Below are 21,170 nucleotides of genomic sequence, written 5' to 3'. Positions count from 1 at the left end.
ATATTCAAAAGGAGAATGGGCTGTCTGTGTAAGAAGCAGAAAAAAAAAAATAAAAGAATTCTGATTATTGTTTGTCGTTGAGTAAAATCAAAATAGAGAATTTTTTTTTTGGTTTAGGTTTAGGTTTGTACTTTAATTCGTTTTTTGATTTTTTACTTTGTGGGTGTGGGTGTTGGCATGGTTGGGCCCATAAGGATGGGAGGTACATGAGCAGTGGAAATGCAGCTAATGTAATTCCACCCAGCTTGTTTTGTTTTGTGTTATACAACTAACATGGATTTGATTGTCGCTACAGCAATATTAGTTTCTACATGACTAAAAGGGAAGCTCTTTGTTTCTTTCTATTGCAATTTAAAATGGATTAGTACGGCAAATCCTTTCATTTAACATTTTAGTATTGAAATCGGCTCATTACTATATTTCTCCTGTAACACTGAATTCCATGGTGTGTATTGTGTAAGTGAGTGTGCATTAAAGGTACTACATAAAATGCCATTAAACACATCAGCTTGTGTAAATTAAAAAGGGAAATTAACTCTCCCCCTTGCTAAATATCATTACAACAGTTAAACAGTACACCAATGATTACCCATTATCCAATCTCTCTTTCATCCATTCAAACTTTTTACGTCCCTCCTTTTCATTGGTTCTCACCTCCCCACTTTCCTACTTAGGGTTTTCAGTCCCCCTCCCCTATAATGTGGGGTATCTCTCTTATTTTAAATTGCCATTTTACTTCTATTGTCAATGACTATTATCCTAGTTGATGAGTAGTAGTACGCCATTGTCCAGTTCATTTTCTTCATCCCCATTAACACAATTCATATCTATGCTGTGCATAATCAGCATTGAAATTAAAGGCTGCTTCTCACTTCCTTCTTAACATTCTCTAATAAATTTGTTTCTCATACATAGTACAAAACCAGAGAAAAGTTGAATTATCCACCACTGCTTTTTTGGTACCTATGACCTGGCATTTTTCCCTTGTTGGTTTCATATCTTGGTAGTTAATAACACTTTCTAAGAATTAAAATAGTTCAAATATGTCAACTGTATAAACTTTTTATTTTCAAACCTCTTCTTCTCCCCAATCATCTTTCCCCACACAATTTGTTTGATCGCCTTCTCCTCCCCCCCATAAAAAATTCTAAAGATACGAATTGAAAGAAAAGATGAGAATATCTGATCATTGTTACCCCCTATCTATTGATGAACCATCTTGATGAGAAAATCTTCATCTTTATTTTGTGCACCCATCAAAATTATGTAGGTACCAGCCAACAAATTTCTATAATTCTTACAAGCATTCAGTATTCATAAAAACATTCTTGTTATACATACATCCAGGGGAGAAAGAAAAAGCTGTCTTACTCTTGGGAATGTTTCTATAATTAGTCGTTGAGGCTAATTCTATACTTATTGTACGTTCCCTCTCCCCTGAAGATAGAGCATTAACCCTTCATAATTTATTAAACGTTATTGCTTTTTTGGTTGGCTAGTTACTCGTAGTTACGATACCTCATCAGGGCACACGTACGTCACTTAATTCCTAGCAAATAATTTTTGTGTTGATGCTTCATATTCGAATGTTACAATTCAAGGTTAATATTTGCACTCAAGTAAAATTCCTGACTAATATGTAGTCAGCACAGTCTAGTGCTTATATTATTATGGATATACCTCCAACTGGTAATCCAAACTTTTTCCCAATAAACTTTGAAAAATACTCATAGCTCCAAAGATAGCGATTAGTTTACACACAAATCCATACAGCCCAGCAATTCAATTTTAGTTACAAAACGATTCTTTTTCTGAATCGTAAATGAGACAAGAGAAACAATTCAACAATAATATCGAGTATGTAACTTCGTAATACGAATTTCATCATGATCACGTGTTTGAGTACTAACAATTTATTCTCTTTCCATCTGAAAACGAGCTGGTGCTTATAATAATGCTCCAGATGCACCAAAGTACTTTCTCTATAAATTATATTCCACTTTCCTATTAGTTCACGCTCATAATTCATAAAAGAATTCACGATCAAGTAAGTCTCCTGATTTCTATCACGTGACAACACCTTAGATCCAATCAGCGAATGAGAATTTATAATTTTTTTTTGTCTTCTTTTCTGCTCACTAATAAATTTGGTTAGTTCCACACTACCCATAATATACTGAAAAAAAAATCTAAAATGAAGAAGAACGAATGAAAGAGAGTAGAAAAAAAAAACTACCAAAAAATCAAGCGAATACCAACACCATTCACAGTTTTTGGAAGTCCCTTCTAACTTGATACGTTTGCATTATTACTGTCCAATCACTAGCAAATAATATATATATATAAACATGTTGTCTCGTGCTTCAATTCGTGCCTACAGCACTATTCCAAATGCCGTTAAAGTTGCATCTAAAGATACTGCTCACAACTTAACCAACTTGTCAGTTGTCATTAATAACGCTGGTTCCAAAACTGGTAAAAGCGGTGTTTCCCACTTATTGTCTAAATTCACTTTCTTGAGCAATGGTGCCAAATCAGCTTTGAGATTTACTAGAGAATCCGAATTGTTGGGTGGTACTTTTGAAAGTAAAGTTACCAGAGATGCCTTGGTTTTGAAAACCTCATTCTTAAAACAAGACTTGCCATACTATGTTGAAGCTTTGGGTAATGTTGTTTCAAATACCAAATTTGTTCCTCATGAATTTGAAGAAGTTGTTTTACCAGCTGCTAAAACTGAAGCTGTTTTGGCTGAAGCTAACCCAGTTTTCAAAGGTGTTGAAAAATTGCACGAAATCACATTCAGAAAAGGTTTGGGTAACCCATTGTTCTACAATGAATCCACTCCAGTTAGTCTTGAAGAAATTGTTGAATTCTCTAAAGAACAATTCACTGGTGAAAACATTTCCATTGTTGCTGAAGGTGCCAACGAAGAAGATTTGACTAAATTTGTTTCTGATTCCGCCTTCTGTTACTTGCCAACCAAATCTGATTCCTCTATCAAATCCCTCCCAGTTCAATTCTTCCAAGGTCAAGAAGCTAGAGTCCCATCTAAAGGTGCTTCATCTGCTTTGATTGGTATTCCAGTTAAACCAGCTGATTTCGGTAAATACGAAGTTTTGTCTGCTGCTATTGGTTCTTCCATTGCTCCACAAGCTTCTGCTCCATTGGCTCAAATCCCAGGTGCCACTTCTTACTTATACAAATACCAAGATGCTGGTTTGTTTGTCATTTCTGTTTCTGGTGAAGCTTCTCAAGTTGCTCAAGGCATTAAACAAGCTAAAGCTGCTGCTGAAGCCATTTCTACTGCTGACTTGTCTGGTGCTGTTAAACTTGCTGAATTATCTGTTGCTTTACAATCTTCTGTTGATGCTCCAGTCGATGTTAAACTTGCTGCTGAAAAGGCTCCAATTTCTGAATTCAACTATGTTGCTGTTGGTAACCTTGATGTCTTGCCTTACGCTAATGAATTATAAATTTACTAATTGAATTGAGTGTGGTCTGTTCAACAAGTGAACATATACAAAGCAAAAGAAGAAAAGTAAAAAAAAGAACCGAAAAAAAAGAGCAAAGAATGAAATAAAAAGCATGATTATAAATATTCCTTTGAACAGTTTATTTCGATATAAACATTTTATATACATATTATGAATAATAAATATTCATGTAATAATTATTAGATAAAAAGAAAGATTGATTGCAAACTTTATTACAGTCGTGTATGTGGATAATTTTTTTCTTCTCTTCAATTTTTTTTTTTTCTCTTCGCTTTTTTTTTTTTCAAGATGGAAAAATCAATATCAATAATAATCAGGTATCATCTTATAAAAAAAGAACTACATTCTACCCATACATATCCATACACATATATACAATCACATACATAATGTCAGATTACGAAGATAATGCTTTTAATGAAGGACACGAAAACTTTGAAGATTTCGATGCTCCAGATCATTTCTCAGATAATGAATATGATGACCCAACACAAAATGGAGGTGATGCTGCTTTACAAACAACTGATGGTAGAACCATTATAAATGGAGGATTTGGACCTGATGATGCAGCACAAGCAAATTCCCAACCTATTAAAAAAACAACTAGAGAATTAGCTATTCCAAAGGATAAAAGAACAACTACTCCATATATGACCAAATATGAACGTGCTAGAATATTAGGTACTAGAGCTTTACAAATTTCTTTAAATGCTCCTGTATTGGTTGATATTGAAGGTGAAACTGATCCTTTACAAATTGCAATGAAAGAATTGGCACAAAGAAAAATTCCTTTAGTGATAAGAAGATATTTACCTGATGGTTCTTATGAAGATTGGGGTTGTGATGAATTAATTGTCGACCAATAGATATGGGAAGAGGACAAAGTTTTTATTGTCGTCTTATTTTTATATGTAGAATATAGTATTATAAAGGAGTTTATTTAACTAAAAAGAATTGTTTTTGTTCAATCAATGTATGCATCTATCCATTTAGAAGCTAAGAATATTTGTTTACCATCCATTTGTTCTTGTACAAAACCTTCAACTAGTTTATCAAATTTTGCTCTAGATAATCTATTATCACCAGAACCAATTTCACCTAATTGAACAGAACAACAAGCATCTTTTAATTTATTAACATCAATTTGTAATTCATCTTTAAAAGTTTTCAAATCTTCTTTATCCAGATAGATTTTTAAAGCATTATAAATGATTGAACGATCTTCAAATTTCAGTAATTCTTTAGCCATTAAATTCAGAAACTGGGTGAAGTTTATCCCTGTTTCTGATTTATCAACATTATCTATAGTTAACATCTCTTTTAATTGTGCTTCACTTGGTGCTCGTAAGCCCAAGGTCGAATATAGTTTAAGTAAATCATCTTTAGTGATTGTTGAATCACGAGATTCTCCATCGATTAAAGTAAATGCATTTCTTAACTGAGCCTTTTGATTAGATGATAATGATGTTAAATGCAGCAGCATGGTCAGAATAGGTTGTATTGTCTGTTTAGAATATCTTGTGGTTGTTGATTTTAATTTGTTGCCAGAAATCAAATCACGGAAACAAAAAAAAAAGAAAAATGTAAACAAAATTTAGTTTCCCCTTTTTCTCTGTCCTGTCATATACGTGTCACGAGTTTATTATCACGTATTATCATCCTAATTTCAAGATATCAATTCTATGGCTGAAACTTTATATAATCAACCAGTTGTTATTGACAATGGGTCTGGTAATTTAAAAGCTGGGTTTGCTGGTGAAGATAAACCTAAAACTTATGCATCTTCAATTATAGGTAGACCAAAATACCAAAAAATCATGGCAGCAGGAAGTCATTCATTACTACCGGATCCTCAAACAGCTCCATCCACTGCATCTTCATCACATCATCAACAAGATGATCTGAGAATTTATATCGGTAATTTGGCTCAAGAAAATAGAGGATTATTGAAATTAACATATCCTATAGAACATGGAATTGTTAATAATTGGGATGATATGGAAAAATTATGGTATCATACATATAGTCAAGATTTGAAGATTCAAAGTGAAGATCATCCATTATTAATAACTGAAGCACCATTGAATCCTCGTTCAAATAGAAATAAAATGTGTCAAATATTATTTGAAAATTTCAATATTCCATGTATTTACGTCTCAATTCAAGCAGTGTTATCATTATATGCATCAGGAAGAACAACTGGGGTGGTTATAGATAGTGGTGATGGAGTAAGTCATATTGTACCTGTTTATGAAGGGTTTTCTTTACCTCCTTCTATCAAGAGAATGGATATAGCTGGAAGAGATATTACAGAATCATTAAGTTTTAATATTCGAAGAATGTCTGGTATTTCAATGAAAAGTAGCTCTGAATTGGAAATTGTAAGATTGATGAAAGAACAATGTTGTTTTGTTTCAAAAGATCCTGTTAGAGATGAAAAAATTTATGGTAGTCATTATTCTAGGAATAATCAAAATAATGAATTGTTTTCAACTTATAAATTACCTGATGGTCATGAAATTCAATTGGGTGTTGAAAGATTTAGAGCTCCTGAAATTTTATTCAATCCTCAATTGATTGGTGATGAATCTCCTGGATTGCATGAATTGACATCATTAGCCATTAGTAAAACTGATTTGGATTTGCGTCCGATTTTATATCAAAACATTATATTATCTGGAGGAAATACTTTACTACAGAATTTTGGTGATAGAATGTTGAAAGAATTAAAGGAATTACAACAACCACAACAAGAGGATTCTAAAACCAGTATTTGGAATAAAAATGTTCTGAATGATGTTTACAATACCAAAATGAAGGTTAAAATATATGCTCCTCCTGAGCGAAAATACTCTACATGGATTGGTGGGTCTATCTTAGCAGGTTTATCTACATTTAAAAAGATGTGGGTAACATCAGAGGAGTATCATGAGAATCCTGATATAATACATATAAAGTGTATGTAGTGATAATTGCTATGCATAGTTATTATGAATAATGAGTTTAGAAAAGTTGATGACTTTCTCATATGCCTCGTTTAGATACAGTAATATCTGTCACCAAAGTCACCCAAACCTGGAACAATGTATTTACTTTCATCTAATTTTTCATCAATACCACCGGTGATTATTTTAACATCTGGATATTTATCTTGGAAAGCTTTAATACCTTCAGGAGCAGCCAATAAATTCAAAAAGAAGATTCTATCCATTTTAACACCTCTAGCTAATAAAACTTCAACAGCCATCATTGCAGATCCACCAGTAGCTAACATTGGATCTAATAAGAAAACATAACGTTCACTAATATCTTCAGGTAATTTTTCATAAAATAATTTAGGTAATGCAGTTTCTTCATCTCTTTGAATTAAAATTTTACCAATTCTAACTGATCTACAGCAATCTCTTAAACCCATTTCCATAGATTCACCAGCTCTAACAATTGAAACACCACAAATCTTACCTAAAAATTTAGCACCTTTATATTCATAGCCACCATGACATTTTATAATTGCATCTTCAACTGGTAATTGGTTTAAACCTTCTTCAACTAATAAACGAATGATTCTATCTGAATAAAATACAAAATCTCCTCTTTTGGTAGTTTGATCACGAATGATTGAATATAAACCAATTAATTGATTGGTTTGTGGTAACAAGATGACATTTTTACCTACTTCTTTAGCAGCAGACATGGTTTTGATGAATTAATTAAAGATCAAAAAAAAAGATAAGAAAGAGATCCAATTAAAAAAAAATAAGTTAAACAAAGCAGAGCAAGTTAAAAAATAAAAAACTTGGACTGAAAAAAAAAAAAAAAAAAAAAATTGTTAAACCTCACGATGAGATATCTGAGGATGGCATGGCGAGAGGATTTGATTACTACGGCACAACCAAATCTTCCTTTGAAAAATGTCTAATTTACTGTTGCAAAATTGTACCACTTAAATGGTCATAAATCGATAATAATATAATGTACACGTATAATAATACTAGACTATTTATTAATAATAATTACCTCTCTTTATTATTATTATTATTATTATCTATTGTTCAGGTTGACCAAATGGATTTTCAATTATTTCACTTCCATCAACTGGTGATATAGTCAATAAACTTGTACATCTAACAACAACCAATCCAAGATCTCTTGTTTTATCTGTTAATACATCATCATCTTCAGGATCTAATATTATCAATAGTTAGTAAAAATCAATAATCTTCAATTTCAATTTCAAGTCTATACTTGTTTGTATAGATATATTCAGATATACATACCTCTAAGTGTTTCTTGAACATTTTCTAAAACTAAATTCATTAATTGATCAAATCCTTTTAAAGTTCCAGTTATTTGTCTACCTCCAATAAGTTTCACCCTTATATCTTGATCTTTATATTTATTTAAATCTAAAATTGCTTCTCTTTTAGGTCCTTCCTGTTTAGGAACATTAGAATTGTTATTTCTTCTTCTATATTGTTGTTGTCCTTGTTGTGAATTTCTGTATCTTCTATCCTGTTGTTGCTATGATAAAAATATCCATGTTAGTATTATGCATTGATTAGGTAGTAGATATAATTGATAATAAGTACATACATTATCTGACATTGTTACGGTATATTTATGATTGATTTGGGTTTTTTTGTTGGTTGTTAAATTTTTCGTTCCTTATTTGGTTAGTTTTCAAGGTTGAACAATTAAGAGAAAGGGAAAAAAAAATTGGTGATTATGTGCAGGTATTTTTTGTTTTTTGTCGTTTTTGCAATACCTACCTTTGTTCTTGATGTTATAGTCATAGGAGTCGATTGAGCTGTAATAAAGGTAAAGAGTCACTGATCAAAGTGAATAATTAAGTCAATCAGTAGATTTTGAAACAGTTCTTTGCAGGCACTTTCTGTTGTGTCTTCCTCGAGTGCTTTCTAATATTCCTTGTTGAGTCTTTTAATTATTTGTCCGTTTAGCAGATTACCCTAGGTTGAGATCTCGTTTCTTTCAGTATATCTACAACAATCACTATTACTTTCCTTACATCTAGTATACATTATGTGCAGTGTAAAGCTATTTACAAAATTAATTCATAAAAAAAGAAAAACGTCTTTACTAATCAGTTTTTTTTTTTTTTTTTTTCATCTAGTATTCATTTCTTAACCATAATTCTCTTCTCTTTTGTCTATCCAAAAGTCTCTTAGATATGACTTTAGGTTGTGGTTTTAATTTCTTTTCCAATTCACCTCTCAAGAAATAATGCAATTTGACCAATTCAATATTAAATTCTTTACTAATAGCTTTCAGTGTCCAACGTTCAGGATCTTCTTTTATCAATTGTTTGATTTTAGTAATAGTTTCAGCAGTAACATTATATTCTCTTTGATGAGCAGCTTTGAATTCTCTTATAACTGGCATTTCTTTAACAATAGAAGGATCTATGCAATTTTGTTTGGCAAATTCACGTCTTGGATCATTTGGTGGTAAGAAAACATATGGTGTTTGCATATATGGTTTGACTATAGCTGCTGGTGGATTATAAACTAATCCTTCTGTTGGAACTGGTTTGAAATTGAATACGGATCTATTTTGATTATATTTATTTTTAGGTATTGGTTCATATGGAATAGATTTGGTAGAAACCCTACGTATTGTTGTTCTAAACATTTTTTTCTTGTAATATGAAGGCCGGAAATAGTAAATGGAATAAATAGATGATATGTAAATATATATATGTACAAGGAGTGATGTTAGTGGTGAGTGGTTTGTCTGATTCTAAACTAATCCGTAGCTTGGTGAGTAGGTGATTCTTGATGGTAGAAAAATTTTTCGCTTTTTCTTTTTTTTTTGGCTTTGATTTTTTTTCCAGTTCCATTGGGAGAGAGAGAAAAATTCAATAACGTTTGGAAATAGGTCGTGTGAATGTTGAAAACTGGCATTGATATTGCCATGATATCTGGGGTATTTCCAAAGAAGATGGTTTATAAGTATATATTGTAAGAAGAAATGCTTGGTTATGTTGGTGTATTATATAATTGTCTTCGTTTTGAATGTCTAGTACAATTACCATATGTTTTATTATTGAAGTTTTTCATGAAAATAAAAATTTGTGATAAATTATTGCAATGTTTTGATCAAAATAAGGATACTATTAGATATCCAACATTGACACTATATTCTACACAATTATAATACGTAGTGTAGTCTCATCTTCAAAGAATCATTAATGGTACGTTTTTACAGTATATTATATACTAGAAGTTATGAATTGTCTTGATTATTGAATCGAGACACCAACTTTGTGTAATATTGTAACAACCAATTTTAAAACATACCAAGAAAACGGGGGTTATCAATCGTCATGAAATTTCCTTTATAGTGTAGTGGCTATCACGGTTCGCTTTCAAATCTTCACAGGTTTAAAGTTCCGAGCAGACCGGGGTTCGATTCCCCGTAAGGGAGTTTCTCTACAATTTCATTCTTCCTTTATAGTGTAGTGGCTATCACGGTTCGCTTTCAGATTCAGTCGAGTTTAAAAGTTCCGAGCAGACCGGGGTTCGATTCCCCGTAAGGGAGAAGATTTTCGTTTTTTGTTATTTCATAACATATCAAACTGTTTCGGTACCTCCACCGGAATAGGGGTTTAATTATTATTATTTTTTTTTTCCATTGTAAAGGGGACCATTTTGTACAGGGATCCATTCTTTTTTGTGGCGAAAAATAAAATAGGAGACAAAAGAACGCGTAACGGCACCTAGATTCGACGTTTTTATTTGATTGATAAATCATTTCTGTGCAAGTAATTTAAAAGTTCTAGGACGCCAATAGATAAGCTGTATAATGGATGAATGAGTGGTTTTGAAGGTTCTAGAATTGCCGTACGTGATTGTGGCAATTGTGTTTTGAAATGTGTAACAAAATATCGCTAACGGATAGTGCAGCCTTTTTTATTTTTTGTATTACTCGTAACTCATAAGACATAATTCTCCTAATTTGGGCAAATTCGAATTATCGCAAGTTTTAAAACAATTGTTTTCATTTTAGTGATTAAATTAATAAATGATTAACCTCCGGTTGTGACGAAAAAAAGCCACCTACATTCATGTGATTCCAAATCTTGTCTAATTAGTTTTCAATGAATCAATCTAAATAGTTTAAGCTTAATAATTAGAAGATAAAACATTGCGTAGATTAGAATGGAAAAGGAAGTAAGTAGAATTTGGGAGCTTTCTCCCCTTCAAAACAATAAGGAATGATGAGATATAGCAGTCTACCAGTATCAGTACGAGCTATTCTCTCATAAACTTTTGTGTACCCCCCTTACATTGTGTACCACAGAAACGGTGAAACTAATGATCAGCAATTAATTAAAAACATCTAGAGTCTTTTTGAAGGGTTTGAATGATATATATATGCAAAGTGATGAAACGAGAACTGCTTGTATAACCATCTCGTGGTCCATAAAACGTATAAACAATGGATTATAACACATAGTGCTAATAGAAAGTTTTACAAAACCAAAGAGGAGAATCGAGTGGAAGCTAAATGCTATAACAATAATTGTCCGTTTAATTGTATCATTAAACAATAGGGGCCCTATTATTTTAAACTAAAGCTATCTGATTTTTGTGTGGCCCATAGTTTGCATTATAAATATTGACCAAATGGAACCACAATATTAACTTTCTCTTATCTTCTTTTTATTGATAACTAATGCCGCTTAATGGTCAGTGGATATGTATATCCTATCGTCTAATTTTAGTGTTAGTTTTTTTTTTAGTAGATATTGTTTTGATTTGAGGGACGAGCGAATCGTGTGTTGATGTGTGTGCGTATGGGGGGATGAGTGGTGGGAAAAGCAATAGTATAAATTCTTAATTCAAACGGTGTTATAAAGCTATTCTTGTATCAAGCACTATCACCAAAAAGTTTGCATTCATGAAACAATTTATAATATTAGTCGACGCAAACTGACGCCATCAGTAGTTATGAGAAATGAATGTAACCGCCCTGGAATTTAATTAGACACAACTGTTTAAGCAAGCAAACGAGATCGGGTGGAGAAATGACAGGTTAACTGGGTCGTAGGCCGCGGTAGGGAGTGCTCTTATGCGCCCTATTTTACCAAAAGAACGGGTCCTTTTGTTTTCCATTATATTTGACGCTCAAGCATATAACAAACAACGACAGAGAACAATGGGAAGGATTAACGCTTGTTGTTGATTATAGTTCATACTGAAAATTTTCATTGAATCTTTCTTCCCCCTTTTTCATCCAGAGTAAATCTTTCTCAGGAGGTTATGTCCGATTTATAATGTGTAGTATATAACAACCAGATCTTGTCACTGTTTTCTCTTCAGAAATCTACACTATTTCTTTTTTCTTGTTTCTCCTGATTTTGTACTGTGGCAACATTTGCACTAAATTTTGCAACTTCGCCTTTCAACAACATGAGTGCCTTTTTATTATTACACGATCAAGCTTGTTCAAGATATACACTGGAGAAATCCATATCTAATAAAAAGAGTAGTATATCATATGCCCCATCAACTATTTCTGTTGCTTCATCTTCTCGATCAATCCCACTTTCATATTCATCTAGTTTTACAAGAGGCAAAGAGAAGAGAAAGAAGAAAGTGTTTGATATCAGTACCAACAGTTATATTGATTATATTTATCCCGCATTCAAAGTTTCCTTGCTAGAGTATAATGAAAGTTTAAAAATAATAAAGTCATCTCCCTATGCAAAATTCAATGAAAACTTAAACAAACAACATATCTTTGATTTGAAATCTTTGGAAATGTTAAGATACACCTATTTTGAAGATTTGAATTATAATTCAGTTGCTTCATTTAGATTAAATCAAAGAAACGTAAATGGGGATTATAACCTTCAATATATGAATAAAATTGCTTGTTTGACAGAAAGTGCCGAAAAAAGTCTACCTCGATTACCTTTAGATGAAAAAGAGGCCAAAGAAGATGAAGAAGCAATACCTGATTTTAATGATAAGCAAAATATCAAGTCAATTTTACAAAGTGACCAGTTTTGGAATAATATTTTTCAAGAAATGAAATTTGAAAGTTTACAATCTCCACTAGACTATATTGAGTATTTACCTTCATTGAAACAATTGAAGAATTTTTACAATGAAATATTGGAGTATTTTTTATTTAATATCCATACCCTTAAACCTAATACTGAAGAGATCACAGATTCTGAAGAGACCATCCATTTACAAAGATTATACTACGTGTATTTCACAGAATTTAACTATCACTACTTTAGAATAATGAAATTGGAGCATGATAAATTATTTAAAAGTTGTCTGGATATAAATCTTCGTTATGTTGTTTACGAAAAACTACTTGATGTTATTAGTTCAAATATCAAAGCAATGTCAGGTAATAAACAAAATGATGCTTTAGCAACATGGGAAAAATTTTTAGAATTTATTGCTTATGACTTATTATCTCAAGATTTTGACAAACTTCAGGAGAAAGATACAAACCACTTACAATTAAATAGAACAACTACCAATACCAATACTAGTGTTTCAGATTATCAATATAAACCCCCAAGGAAAATGCTGATATCTTCAAGAAGTTCAAACCAATCCTTTTTTTCAATGGGGAAAGCTACAAGAAATGGTTCTATTTGTGATAGTGAAGGTAGTCAAATGAGCTCACCTATTTATGAAGAACCAACAACACCAGTAGAGACCATTTGTCCTACTGAATCTCAACAACTTTCGTATCACGATGTTCGAATAAAACCAAAGAAACAATCTATTTTTAAAAGACTTCTTGGTGGAATAAAGCTGTCGAAGTAAAGAAAAGAGCGTGTTTATATATATATATATATATATATGTGTGTGTGTGTGTGTAAGGGTATGTATTATTGTATCTGTAATAATATTGAAAAATAATAATTGGGGTTCGCTTGTATATTTCAGTGTGCATGAATGCACGTGCCTGGATATGTAAATCCACTTCATCTCATAGAATTTTTTTTTTTCTCAAAAAAAAAAAAAAAATTATTATACAGTATCTTCTTGCATTCATACTATCATACATCAAAGATGCCACCAAACAAACCATATAATAAAAAGAAATTCGTTGATCGCCGAGAAGCTAAATCACAAGATATAAAGAGAGCTTTGACTCATAGAGCAAGATTAAGAAAGAACTATTTCAAATTATTAGAGAAAGAAGGACTACAAGAGAATCGTAGACCTGAAGATAATCAAAATGATTCAAATGATGAAGATGAAACCAGAAAAGATAGACCAAGACCTCAAAAGAAAGGAATAAATTTTGAAGAAAGAGCTAAAATAGTTAAACAACGTAAAGAAGAAAAACGAAGACAAAAATTGCAAAGAGTTCAAGAGAAACTTACAACAATTGAAACTAAATCCAAAGAACGTGCTTTACGAAAAGAGCAATTCAAAAAGACAACAACAAAAGGTCAACCATTAATGGGTCCAAGAATCAATAATCTCTTGGATAAGATTAAAAAGGATATGGATAACTAGTAGGTTTGCATTCTGTATAATAATGTATACATATATATATTTACAGGAATAAATAACATTCTTTCTTTCTTTCTTTCTAAACACTATCCTATCTAAATAGTTAATCTTCTAATCATCAAGAAGAAATCGTAAAAGTATAAAGTACTTAATCTTTTTTGATAACTCCACCAATTGGAAACAGTACCAGTGAGCCATTTCAAACCACGTAAGGTCTTATCTATTGATTCCTTTCGTTCATCATAAACACATTTGGCACAGTATTTGGTCATGATCAAAAAAGTTCTTTCAGGTCCTAATGAACTTTGTAAATTTTCATCCAAATTTCTAGTCAAATCATTAGTTTTCAAAATCAATAATACCATTCTTGGCATATTACTCAAAATATCCATCAAATCTTCAAGAACATTTCCATCATTATTAACATGATTCTGAATTTGTTTGATTTCATCATGCGATCTTCTACTTGAAATATCATAATTCAAAGCTTGTTCTGGTGCTCTTCCAGTTATGGCACTCATGAAGATTCTAAATTTTTGATCATCATCTACTGGAAGATTGGCAATTCTCAGGGAATATTTCTTCATATTTGGAACATCATTATCCAATACAGCTAACCAGAAATGACTATAATCACGTTTCATTTCCAATGGAATATTACGATATAAACCATGATCATACAATACAATTTCAAAATTGTGTCCATTCAGCGTACTTGGTAAACTTCTGATGGCTAAATTACCACCATGAGGATCACAATGCAACGAAACATTAGGGGTGAAAATCATGTTGTTAAAAATATGAGACAAACAAGCTGATACTTCTGATGGATCAATATTATGATCTTTCATGTATTTCAAATTATCTAATCTTTCACCTTGAACACATTCCATAATTAAAATTCTTGGTTGGGCTTGAACAATCTTAGGTATACGTAAAGCTGTTTCCTTTTCATAATCAGCAAAATATTTAGCAGTATTTTCAGCATTTTCAGCTTCTTTAGTGAAATCCAATTCAACAAATATAGAATTTTGCATCTCTTCACCTAACCATGTCAAAGGATAATCAGGGAAAGCTTTATACATCAAATCAAATACCATTTTAGTTAAGGTAACATCAAGGGGAACAAATTCTTTTAAACTTGGATGTTGGATCTTAACAGCAACTTTTTGACCATTTTTCAATGTAGCAATATGAACTTGCGCTAAAGAAGCAACACCAACAGGTTCAGGATTAAATTCGAGAAAAACATCATTCATTTTTAAACCTAAATCATTTTCAAACAATTTCTCGATTTCTTCCATAGATGATTTTGGACATTTATCTTGTAATGGAATCATAGTATCTGTCCATTCACGAGGCAATAAATAAGTTAAAGCAGTAATATGTTGACCTAATTTAATATAAATCCCACCATTCTTTTCTAATGCTTTTAAAGTGATCTCAGCTGCTTGTTTATGAGTATCCGCTAAGGCTTTATGACGTTCAGCTTCATCTTTATAAGTTTTCCCTAAAGTTTCTTTATATAATGCAAAACAACGAATCATGGCTATTGTAACCACATTAACTCTATCAATAGTTAGAATCGCATGCTTGAAGGAATCATTAGTGTAGAATAATATAGTACCTCCAAGTCCCAATATAATACCAAACTTGAATAAACCTAAGTACCTTGACGAATTACGTGGAGGAGGAGGAGGACTAGTAGTGGTAGTTGTTGGAGTTGTAGAATATTGTCTAAAACATTGATATTGATTGCTGAATAGATATTTTCGTGGAGGTAAAGTAGTCAATACACCAGCCTTTCTGAATAATGTGGCATCAACTAGATTGTGATGAATACGACTTCTTCCCACTACATATTTCGAATTCAATACCGATCTAATCATTATGAACTAGTGAAATAAATCTATATGGTGTATAGTATAGTAGTAATTCAACCCACATGTAAGAAAGAAAAAAAAATGACAAGATTTATTTTTTCAGTACTTTTTTTTTTTCTTCCCACCAATTTCCGTCGTGGTTAGCGATTCTGTGATAAAAAGTTGGCGATTTATGGTAGCAACCTCACAGAGTCTATTCAAACATGAACAGAGAAAATGCTTGTGATAATTTTTATCAACCTCTGTTTTATGATATAACATCGAACTCATTAATACATTAAAATAATAAAAAATGACACTAAACAAAATCCTATTGAAAGAAGTTCTCTATATTACTGTTATTAATATTGTTATCACTGGAACTACTGGTTTCCATCTTGATATTATTGTTATTGCCAATATGATCCAAAAGATTCTCATTGTGTAAAAAGTCCAAATCGAAATCACCAAATTGGTTAAATAATTCTAAATCATCGGGAGCAAACATAGATATACTGGATGTAACAGATCTTAAATCCATCTCTTGCTGTTGTGGAGGCATCTGTGATTGTGATTGTTGTGATTGAGATTGCGCCAACATGGATGGTAATGGGAATTGTCTTGGAGGTGGGGTAGATGATGGGACTGATTGTAATATTTCTGTGCTATCAGAGTGTCTAACCATCGGAGAAGTTATTGGAACAGTACTACCTAAAGGACTTGGACTGAAAGTTTTGTATTCTCTCATATTTGACTCAATAGCATTGGAATAGGAAGGCATTCTCTTCATCATAGTTGTATGATCAAATGGACACTTGCGTCTCTTGGAATTTGAAGTGTAGTTATTACCAAAACCACCGATTGGAGGTATAATATTAGACGATCTACCACATGAAGCATCCTCCGATTTCCCACCGCTATATTCTTCAGCCATTGGGCTCGTTATATGTGAAATTGGACACCTTGTAAACTCATTGCTCATTGATGAAGGCGCAGGAGCAGGATTCATTGAATTATCTGCAACAGGACAACTCTTTTGCTGGAACTCTGGAACTGATGCATGAAGCTTTGCATAATTAACCGATTTGGATTCACTATTGCTTGAATTAACAAATGTAAGGTAGAATTTCCATAATTTAGACAATTTCACCAATCGCTCATTACCACGATTAGGAGTAACATTTTGTAAAAACTCCAATACTGAAGAAACCTCTTTTATTACTTTGGAAATTTGTTCTTCATACAATGTCTGGTGTGATTTGAAACAGCTGTTTTTACTTTTTATTCTTGCTAACACTGCAATGACTATTTGAATAGTACGAGTTATCAATTCACCCAATGCCAGGAAAATATACAACGATTGATTACTACCATTCTTTAAAAGTTCAACAAATTGATTCAATCTCGACACAATGTCTGGTAAAACCATATGTCCAAGCATTCCCTCGTTGTTCAAGTCTTCACCTTGTAATAGCAAAATGTACATCAAAAATAATCGTGAGTAAGACAACATGTACACAATTTCCAATCTTCTAATCTCCGAAACTCTCTCTAGTCCCACATCTTGCAACCAAGTGGAGCATTGTTTGATAATAATATCCAAATTTGAAACCGTCAATTTTGGAATCCCAATATTTAATATTCCAAATCGCAAGGCCGAATACATTTCAGCAATCAAATAATGAACATGTAATACAATAATTAACTGACCTTCACCAATAGATGTTAAATACTTTAAATGATATTGCCACAGATCAACTACAGCAATTTTCGAAAACATCTTCTGCAATAAACCATCCAATTTTGGAGATGACTTTATTATGGGAATAAAATTAAACGTAGCAATATTGGAGATTCTAATCAAATTGGACCACAAATGACACAAATGCAATCTTAAAGCTTTGACAGTTTTCTTTTGAGGTGTGCCAAATTCAACAAGCTCGGGATTCTTCCAGATTTCCAAATGAGATGATGGAGCGAAAATAATCTCCAACAAATTGGTGAATAGTTTTGTGAAGGACGACCTAGGTTCATTGAACAAGCCTCCAGGGCTGTTGTATTCAACGATAATCTTATTCAAGAACGTCATGTACAAAGCAACACAAGCCAATGAATCAAAATTCATATCTGCATTACCAAGTAAATCTTCACAGATGTAGTATATGTTGGTTTGCTTAGAACCCAAACCTAAATATGCTAATTCATGTGGGAACTGGGCTCTAAACGAAGGAGCAACTTCATCACAATCACCTGTTCTAAGTGATTCTCTCAAATAACTTAAACTTGTTTCCACTATAGTTGCTAGCATCGATAAATATATACCACTGACCTTTAGTTGATAATAAATATCTTCATGTAACCCCTTTGGCAAATTGAGTAAAATTTCACCAGTCATACCCTTCTGAACCACATCTAGAATGTCCTGCTTGTAAAATAAAAGTAACATTTTGCTGTCAAATAAATCACTCCGATAATAAAAATCAATCAAAAATATCATTTGATTGTAACCTAAGTTACAACCTCTAGTTAAATTCAAGAATGAATCAAACAAACTTTGCAATTTGAATTGTAACGCTTTAGATTTGTGAACCACATCATTTTTGAACATCGGACATGTCATCTGTTCTTGTCCCTCTGTTCCTCCAGGCTGTAGTTTTTCTGGACACATTTCAACATCTTCTTTTTCTTGTTGTCGTTCTTGTTGCTGCTTCTGTCCCAGTTCCAGTTCTAATCCCTGCATCTGTTGACTCTGGAGTTGTTTCAGTTCTTGCTGTTGAGTTTGTTTTTGTTTTGTAGAGCCATTTTTGGGACTTTGGTTTGGAGATGACATATCATCCATTATAAGATTAAAGTCACATTCAATGACGGGACACTTGTGGTCACTACCCGAGTTTTGTTGTGGAATAATATTAGGTGAATTCTCTAGAAATGCATGTGTGAAATCAATTTCATTTACCTTTCCAGCTGAAGAATTGGAGGAAGGTTTTCCTTGTGAAGCATTCTTAACTCGATCACTACCATTTTTAAGTTTGTTTATCTTGTACATGTGGTACATTTTTTGCAAATTTGTTATCTTAAACCACAACGTTGTCAACTGTGGATCCAATTTGATGATATTAACCCATGAATATATATCTAAATTATCAATAGAAGCAGGATTCTTCCACGTGCTATTTGGCAGCACATTATATTCTTCGAGGATTTCCATCTTAGCAAGTGAATAGTTTGTTAGTGGACTTAATTTCCCTAAAACACTAATACCATTAGCCAAATATGATCTATCATTTCCTGTGGGATCATTTCCTTGAGCGTCGCGAGGTGGCGACAATTGTTGTACAACCAGAAGTTGTCTCTTCAAATCTTCAATCTCCTTTCTTTGGTTGGATATTACTTTTTCATTTTGGTTCTTAAGTGCCTTATATTCATTAGTTTGTTCAATTTTGACAGGAGAAAGTAACGGCTGGCCTGCAGGTGAAGAAGCTGACGCTGAGCCGCTCTGGCCCTTATCTACCCAGTGAGGATAAATATACTCACATAAATGACCAACACCATTTCTTATACAGCCACCACATGCTGGTTTCCCCTTATCACATTTGACTTTTCTCTTTTTACAAGCCAAACAGGACACAGGCACTCTACTTCTTTGTCTTTTTGGCTTAGATACTTTCGAGACCGGCTTGGGGGACTCTTCTAGTTTAAGAATGCTTGGACCCATAATGTTTTCAATTTCTTGAACTCAAGTCCACGTAAAAAACCACTTTTTTTTTTCTGTAGACGCTATCGAATTCAACGTGTCCGTATAAGAAATATAGACAATATAGTAGTTATGAGTAATGAACAGTGTAGTTGTGGTGAATGCAATTTGCTTGATACGGGAATTTTCTTGATTTTTTTTCCCTTCTCTTTTATTTTTTTTTTAGGTCAGCCTCTGCTTCAATGTTCTAATCCGTTTTTGTGAAGTCGGGAGCTCCGAATATCGTTTACTTGGGATTTGCGCAATACTAACGACTTTTATTAATAACAATAATAAATTCCAATCTCTAACGCTGTAAAGGGTCTATATGATCGTTGGTTAATGTCTTTGTTGATGTGTGAAAACTTGAATACTGATCGATCTGATAAAACTAAAAACAATAATTAACGGAAAAAAAAAGAGAGAGAGAAGGAGAAAGAAAAATAATAAACGATGATAAAATCAAAGGAGACATGAAAACTTTTATACTCTTGTCTCTTTGTCAATTTGCCAAGGTTGGTGTCTATCTTGATTTTGTTCACTTTATTACTAATCATATACTTGCATTACTGCAACCAAGGCTATATTATCATCCGGTATATGCTAGTGGGGGGGAGGAGGAGCAGAATAGAGGAAGGGAGGGCTAGTGAGAAAGTAACATAATACAAAGACTAGTATTGTTTAATTCATGCACAAATACTCTCAAAATCGTATGGCATTTCAGTTGTGAGCTAATTAAGGTATATCTTAACAATCTATTGCGTGTTTTTGTGTGCCATCTAGGTTTTGCACCCTCGAGTTACGTAGAAGAAAAAGCAAAAGAAAATTAAAAAATTCTAAAATTTTAAAATTTAGACATTCCCGATATGTCCATCCAATAAGAATTGGAGTTTGGTACATTGCAAACGCATCATGACATTGATAAAGATACAATAAGATTCGGTTAGAGTTGTGGGCTCTTAATAACTACTTAATTTATATCATGATAGTTCTGGATTTATCTTTCCATTTCTGATGCAAGTCCGTACTAAAAAACAAAAAGGAAATACCCGTTTTATTAATAGAAAGATGTAGGCTTTCTATGCCGATGACAAAAGTATAAGAACATCCAATGAACCAATTCACTTGTGCTACTTCGGGAAAATTGTAATCTCCCCGAATCTAAATGCATTTTTGTACATGTGGCTTATATATAGGCTCTTTTTTGCATCAAAAGTATCCGAAACTCCATAATAAATTGACGAATGACTTTTGTTTCTGGTGATTGGCAACCTGTAGCATCACCCATTAATAAATATCCAGATGAGCAAAAAAAAACGGCACAATTTAAGGTTTTCTAACTTCCATTTTTTGTTAGTTTTGTTCTGTTTGTGGGTTTAGTCTCTCTATATTGTACTTTTTGGCCCCTATGCTTAAGGTTATGTGCTTTTCAGTCGAGGTCGTGTACCTATGGCGAACCGAACAAATGAGAACAAAAAAAAAAAAAAAAATTCACATCGCCGATTATGAGAAGACAAACAAAATAAAAGTTGTTATATACGAAAAATAACATAGTGACGACTTTCAT

General features: G+C 32.5%; 11 protein-coding genes and 2 non-coding genes across 13 annotated transcripts; 7 read left to right on the top strand and 6 right to left on the bottom strand. All coding sequences in view use genetic code 12, as the record gives it.

Moving 5' to 3' along the window:
• Window positions 1–1,792: 1,792 nt before the first annotated feature.
• CTRG_02694 (uncharacterized protein) lies at window positions 1,793–2,170 on the bottom strand (the record flags this gene model as incomplete). Its single annotated transcript, XM_002548351.1, has 1 exon — window positions 1,793–2,170. The coding sequence occupies one exon, from the start codon at window positions 2,168–2,170 to the stop codon at window positions 1,793–1,795; it is 378 nt and encodes a 125-aa protein (XP_002548397.1).
• A 178-nt stretch (window positions 2,171–2,348) lies between these two features.
• On the top strand, window positions 2,349–3,473 carry QCR2 (ubiquinol--cytochrome-c reductase subunit 2; the record flags this gene model as incomplete). Its single annotated transcript, XM_002548350.1, has 1 exon — window positions 2,349–3,473. The coding sequence occupies one exon, from the start codon at window positions 2,349–2,351 to the stop codon at window positions 3,471–3,473; it is 1,125 nt and encodes a 374-aa protein (XP_002548396.1).
• A 245-nt stretch (window positions 3,474–3,718) lies between these two features.
• On the top strand, window positions 3,719–4,360 carry RPO26 (DNA-directed RNA polymerase core subunit; the record flags this gene model as incomplete). The annotated part of the gene is made up of 1 exon (XM_002548349.1): window positions 3,719–4,360. One exon carries the CDS (start codon window positions 3,719–3,721, stop codon window positions 4,358–4,360), a length of 642 nt encoding a protein of 213 aa, XP_002548395.1.
• Window positions 4,361–4,458: 98 nt separating this feature from the next.
• Window positions 4,459–4,977, bottom strand: CTRG_02691 (uncharacterized protein; the record flags this gene model as incomplete). The annotated part of the gene is made up of 1 exon (XM_002548348.1): window positions 4,459–4,977. One exon carries the CDS (start codon window positions 4,975–4,977, stop codon window positions 4,459–4,461), a length of 519 nt encoding a protein of 172 aa, XP_002548394.1.
• Window positions 4,978–5,176: 199 nt separating this feature from the next.
• ARP1 (actin-related protein 1) lies at window positions 5,177–6,460 on the top strand (the record flags this gene model as incomplete). The annotated part of the gene is made up of 1 exon (XM_002548347.1): window positions 5,177–6,460. The coding sequence occupies one exon, from the start codon at window positions 5,177–5,179 to the stop codon at window positions 6,458–6,460; it is 1,284 nt and encodes a 427-aa protein (XP_002548393.1).
• Window positions 6,461–6,531: 71 nt separating this feature from the next.
• On the bottom strand, window positions 6,532–7,188 carry FUR1 (uracil phosphoribosyltransferase; the record flags this gene model as incomplete). Its single annotated transcript, XM_002548346.1, has 1 exon — window positions 6,532–7,188. The coding sequence occupies one exon, from the start codon at window positions 7,186–7,188 to the stop codon at window positions 6,532–6,534; it is 657 nt and encodes a 218-aa protein (XP_002548392.1).
• A 1,433-nt stretch (window positions 7,189–8,621) lies between these two features.
• Window positions 8,622–9,143, bottom strand: CTRG_02688 (mitochondrial 54S ribosomal protein mL58; the record flags this gene model as incomplete). The annotated part of the gene is made up of 1 exon (XM_002548345.1): window positions 8,622–9,143. The coding sequence occupies one exon, from the start codon at window positions 9,141–9,143 to the stop codon at window positions 8,622–8,624; it is 522 nt and encodes a 173-aa protein (XP_002548391.1).
• A 702-nt stretch (window positions 9,144–9,845) lies between these two features.
• Window positions 9,846–9,938, top strand: CTRG_06430. Its single transcript has one exon. It is a non-coding gene; the product is annotated as a tRNA-Glu (tRNA).
• Window positions 9,939–9,958: 20 nt separating this feature from the next.
• Window positions 9,959–10,052, top strand: CTRG_06431. The gene has a single exon. It is a non-coding gene; the product is annotated as a tRNA-Glu (tRNA).
• Window positions 10,053–11,926: 1,874 nt separating this feature from the next.
• On the top strand, window positions 11,927–13,309 carry CTRG_02687 (uncharacterized protein; the record flags this gene model as incomplete). The annotated part of the gene is made up of 1 exon (XM_002548344.1): window positions 11,927–13,309. The coding sequence occupies one exon, from the start codon at window positions 11,927–11,929 to the stop codon at window positions 13,307–13,309; it is 1,383 nt and encodes a 460-aa protein (XP_002548390.1).
• A 132-nt stretch (window positions 13,310–13,441) lies between these two features.
• FYV5 (Fyv5p) lies at window positions 13,442–14,011 on the top strand (the record flags this gene model as incomplete). Its single annotated transcript, XM_002548343.1, has 1 exon — window positions 13,442–14,011. The coding sequence occupies one exon, from the start codon at window positions 13,442–13,444 to the stop codon at window positions 14,009–14,011; it is 570 nt and encodes a 189-aa protein (XP_002548389.1).
• Window positions 14,012–14,103: 92 nt separating this feature from the next.
• Window positions 14,104–15,897, bottom strand: CTRG_02685 (uncharacterized protein; the record flags this gene model as incomplete). Its single annotated transcript, XM_002548342.1, has 1 exon — window positions 14,104–15,897. The coding sequence occupies one exon, from the start codon at window positions 15,895–15,897 to the stop codon at window positions 14,104–14,106; it is 1,794 nt and encodes a 597-aa protein (XP_002548388.1).
• Window positions 15,898–16,201: 304 nt separating this feature from the next.
• Window positions 16,202–19,585, bottom strand: ZCF20 (Zcf20p; the record flags this gene model as incomplete). Its single annotated transcript, XM_002548341.1, has 1 exon — window positions 16,202–19,585. The coding sequence occupies one exon, from the start codon at window positions 19,583–19,585 to the stop codon at window positions 16,202–16,204; it is 3,384 nt and encodes a 1,127-aa protein (XP_002548387.1).
• Between the last annotated feature and the right edge of the window lie 1,585 nt (window positions 19,586–21,170).

This window comes from Candida tropicalis (assembly GCF_000006335.3).
Source record: "Candida tropicalis MYA-3404 genomic scaffold supercont3.3, whole genome shotgun sequence".
NCBI lineage: Eukaryota > Fungi > Ascomycota > Pichiomycetes > Serinales > Debaryomycetaceae > Candida > Candida tropicalis.
Note: the sequence above shows the minus strand (reverse complement) of the source record. Positions and strands in the feature narration are given on the sequence as shown.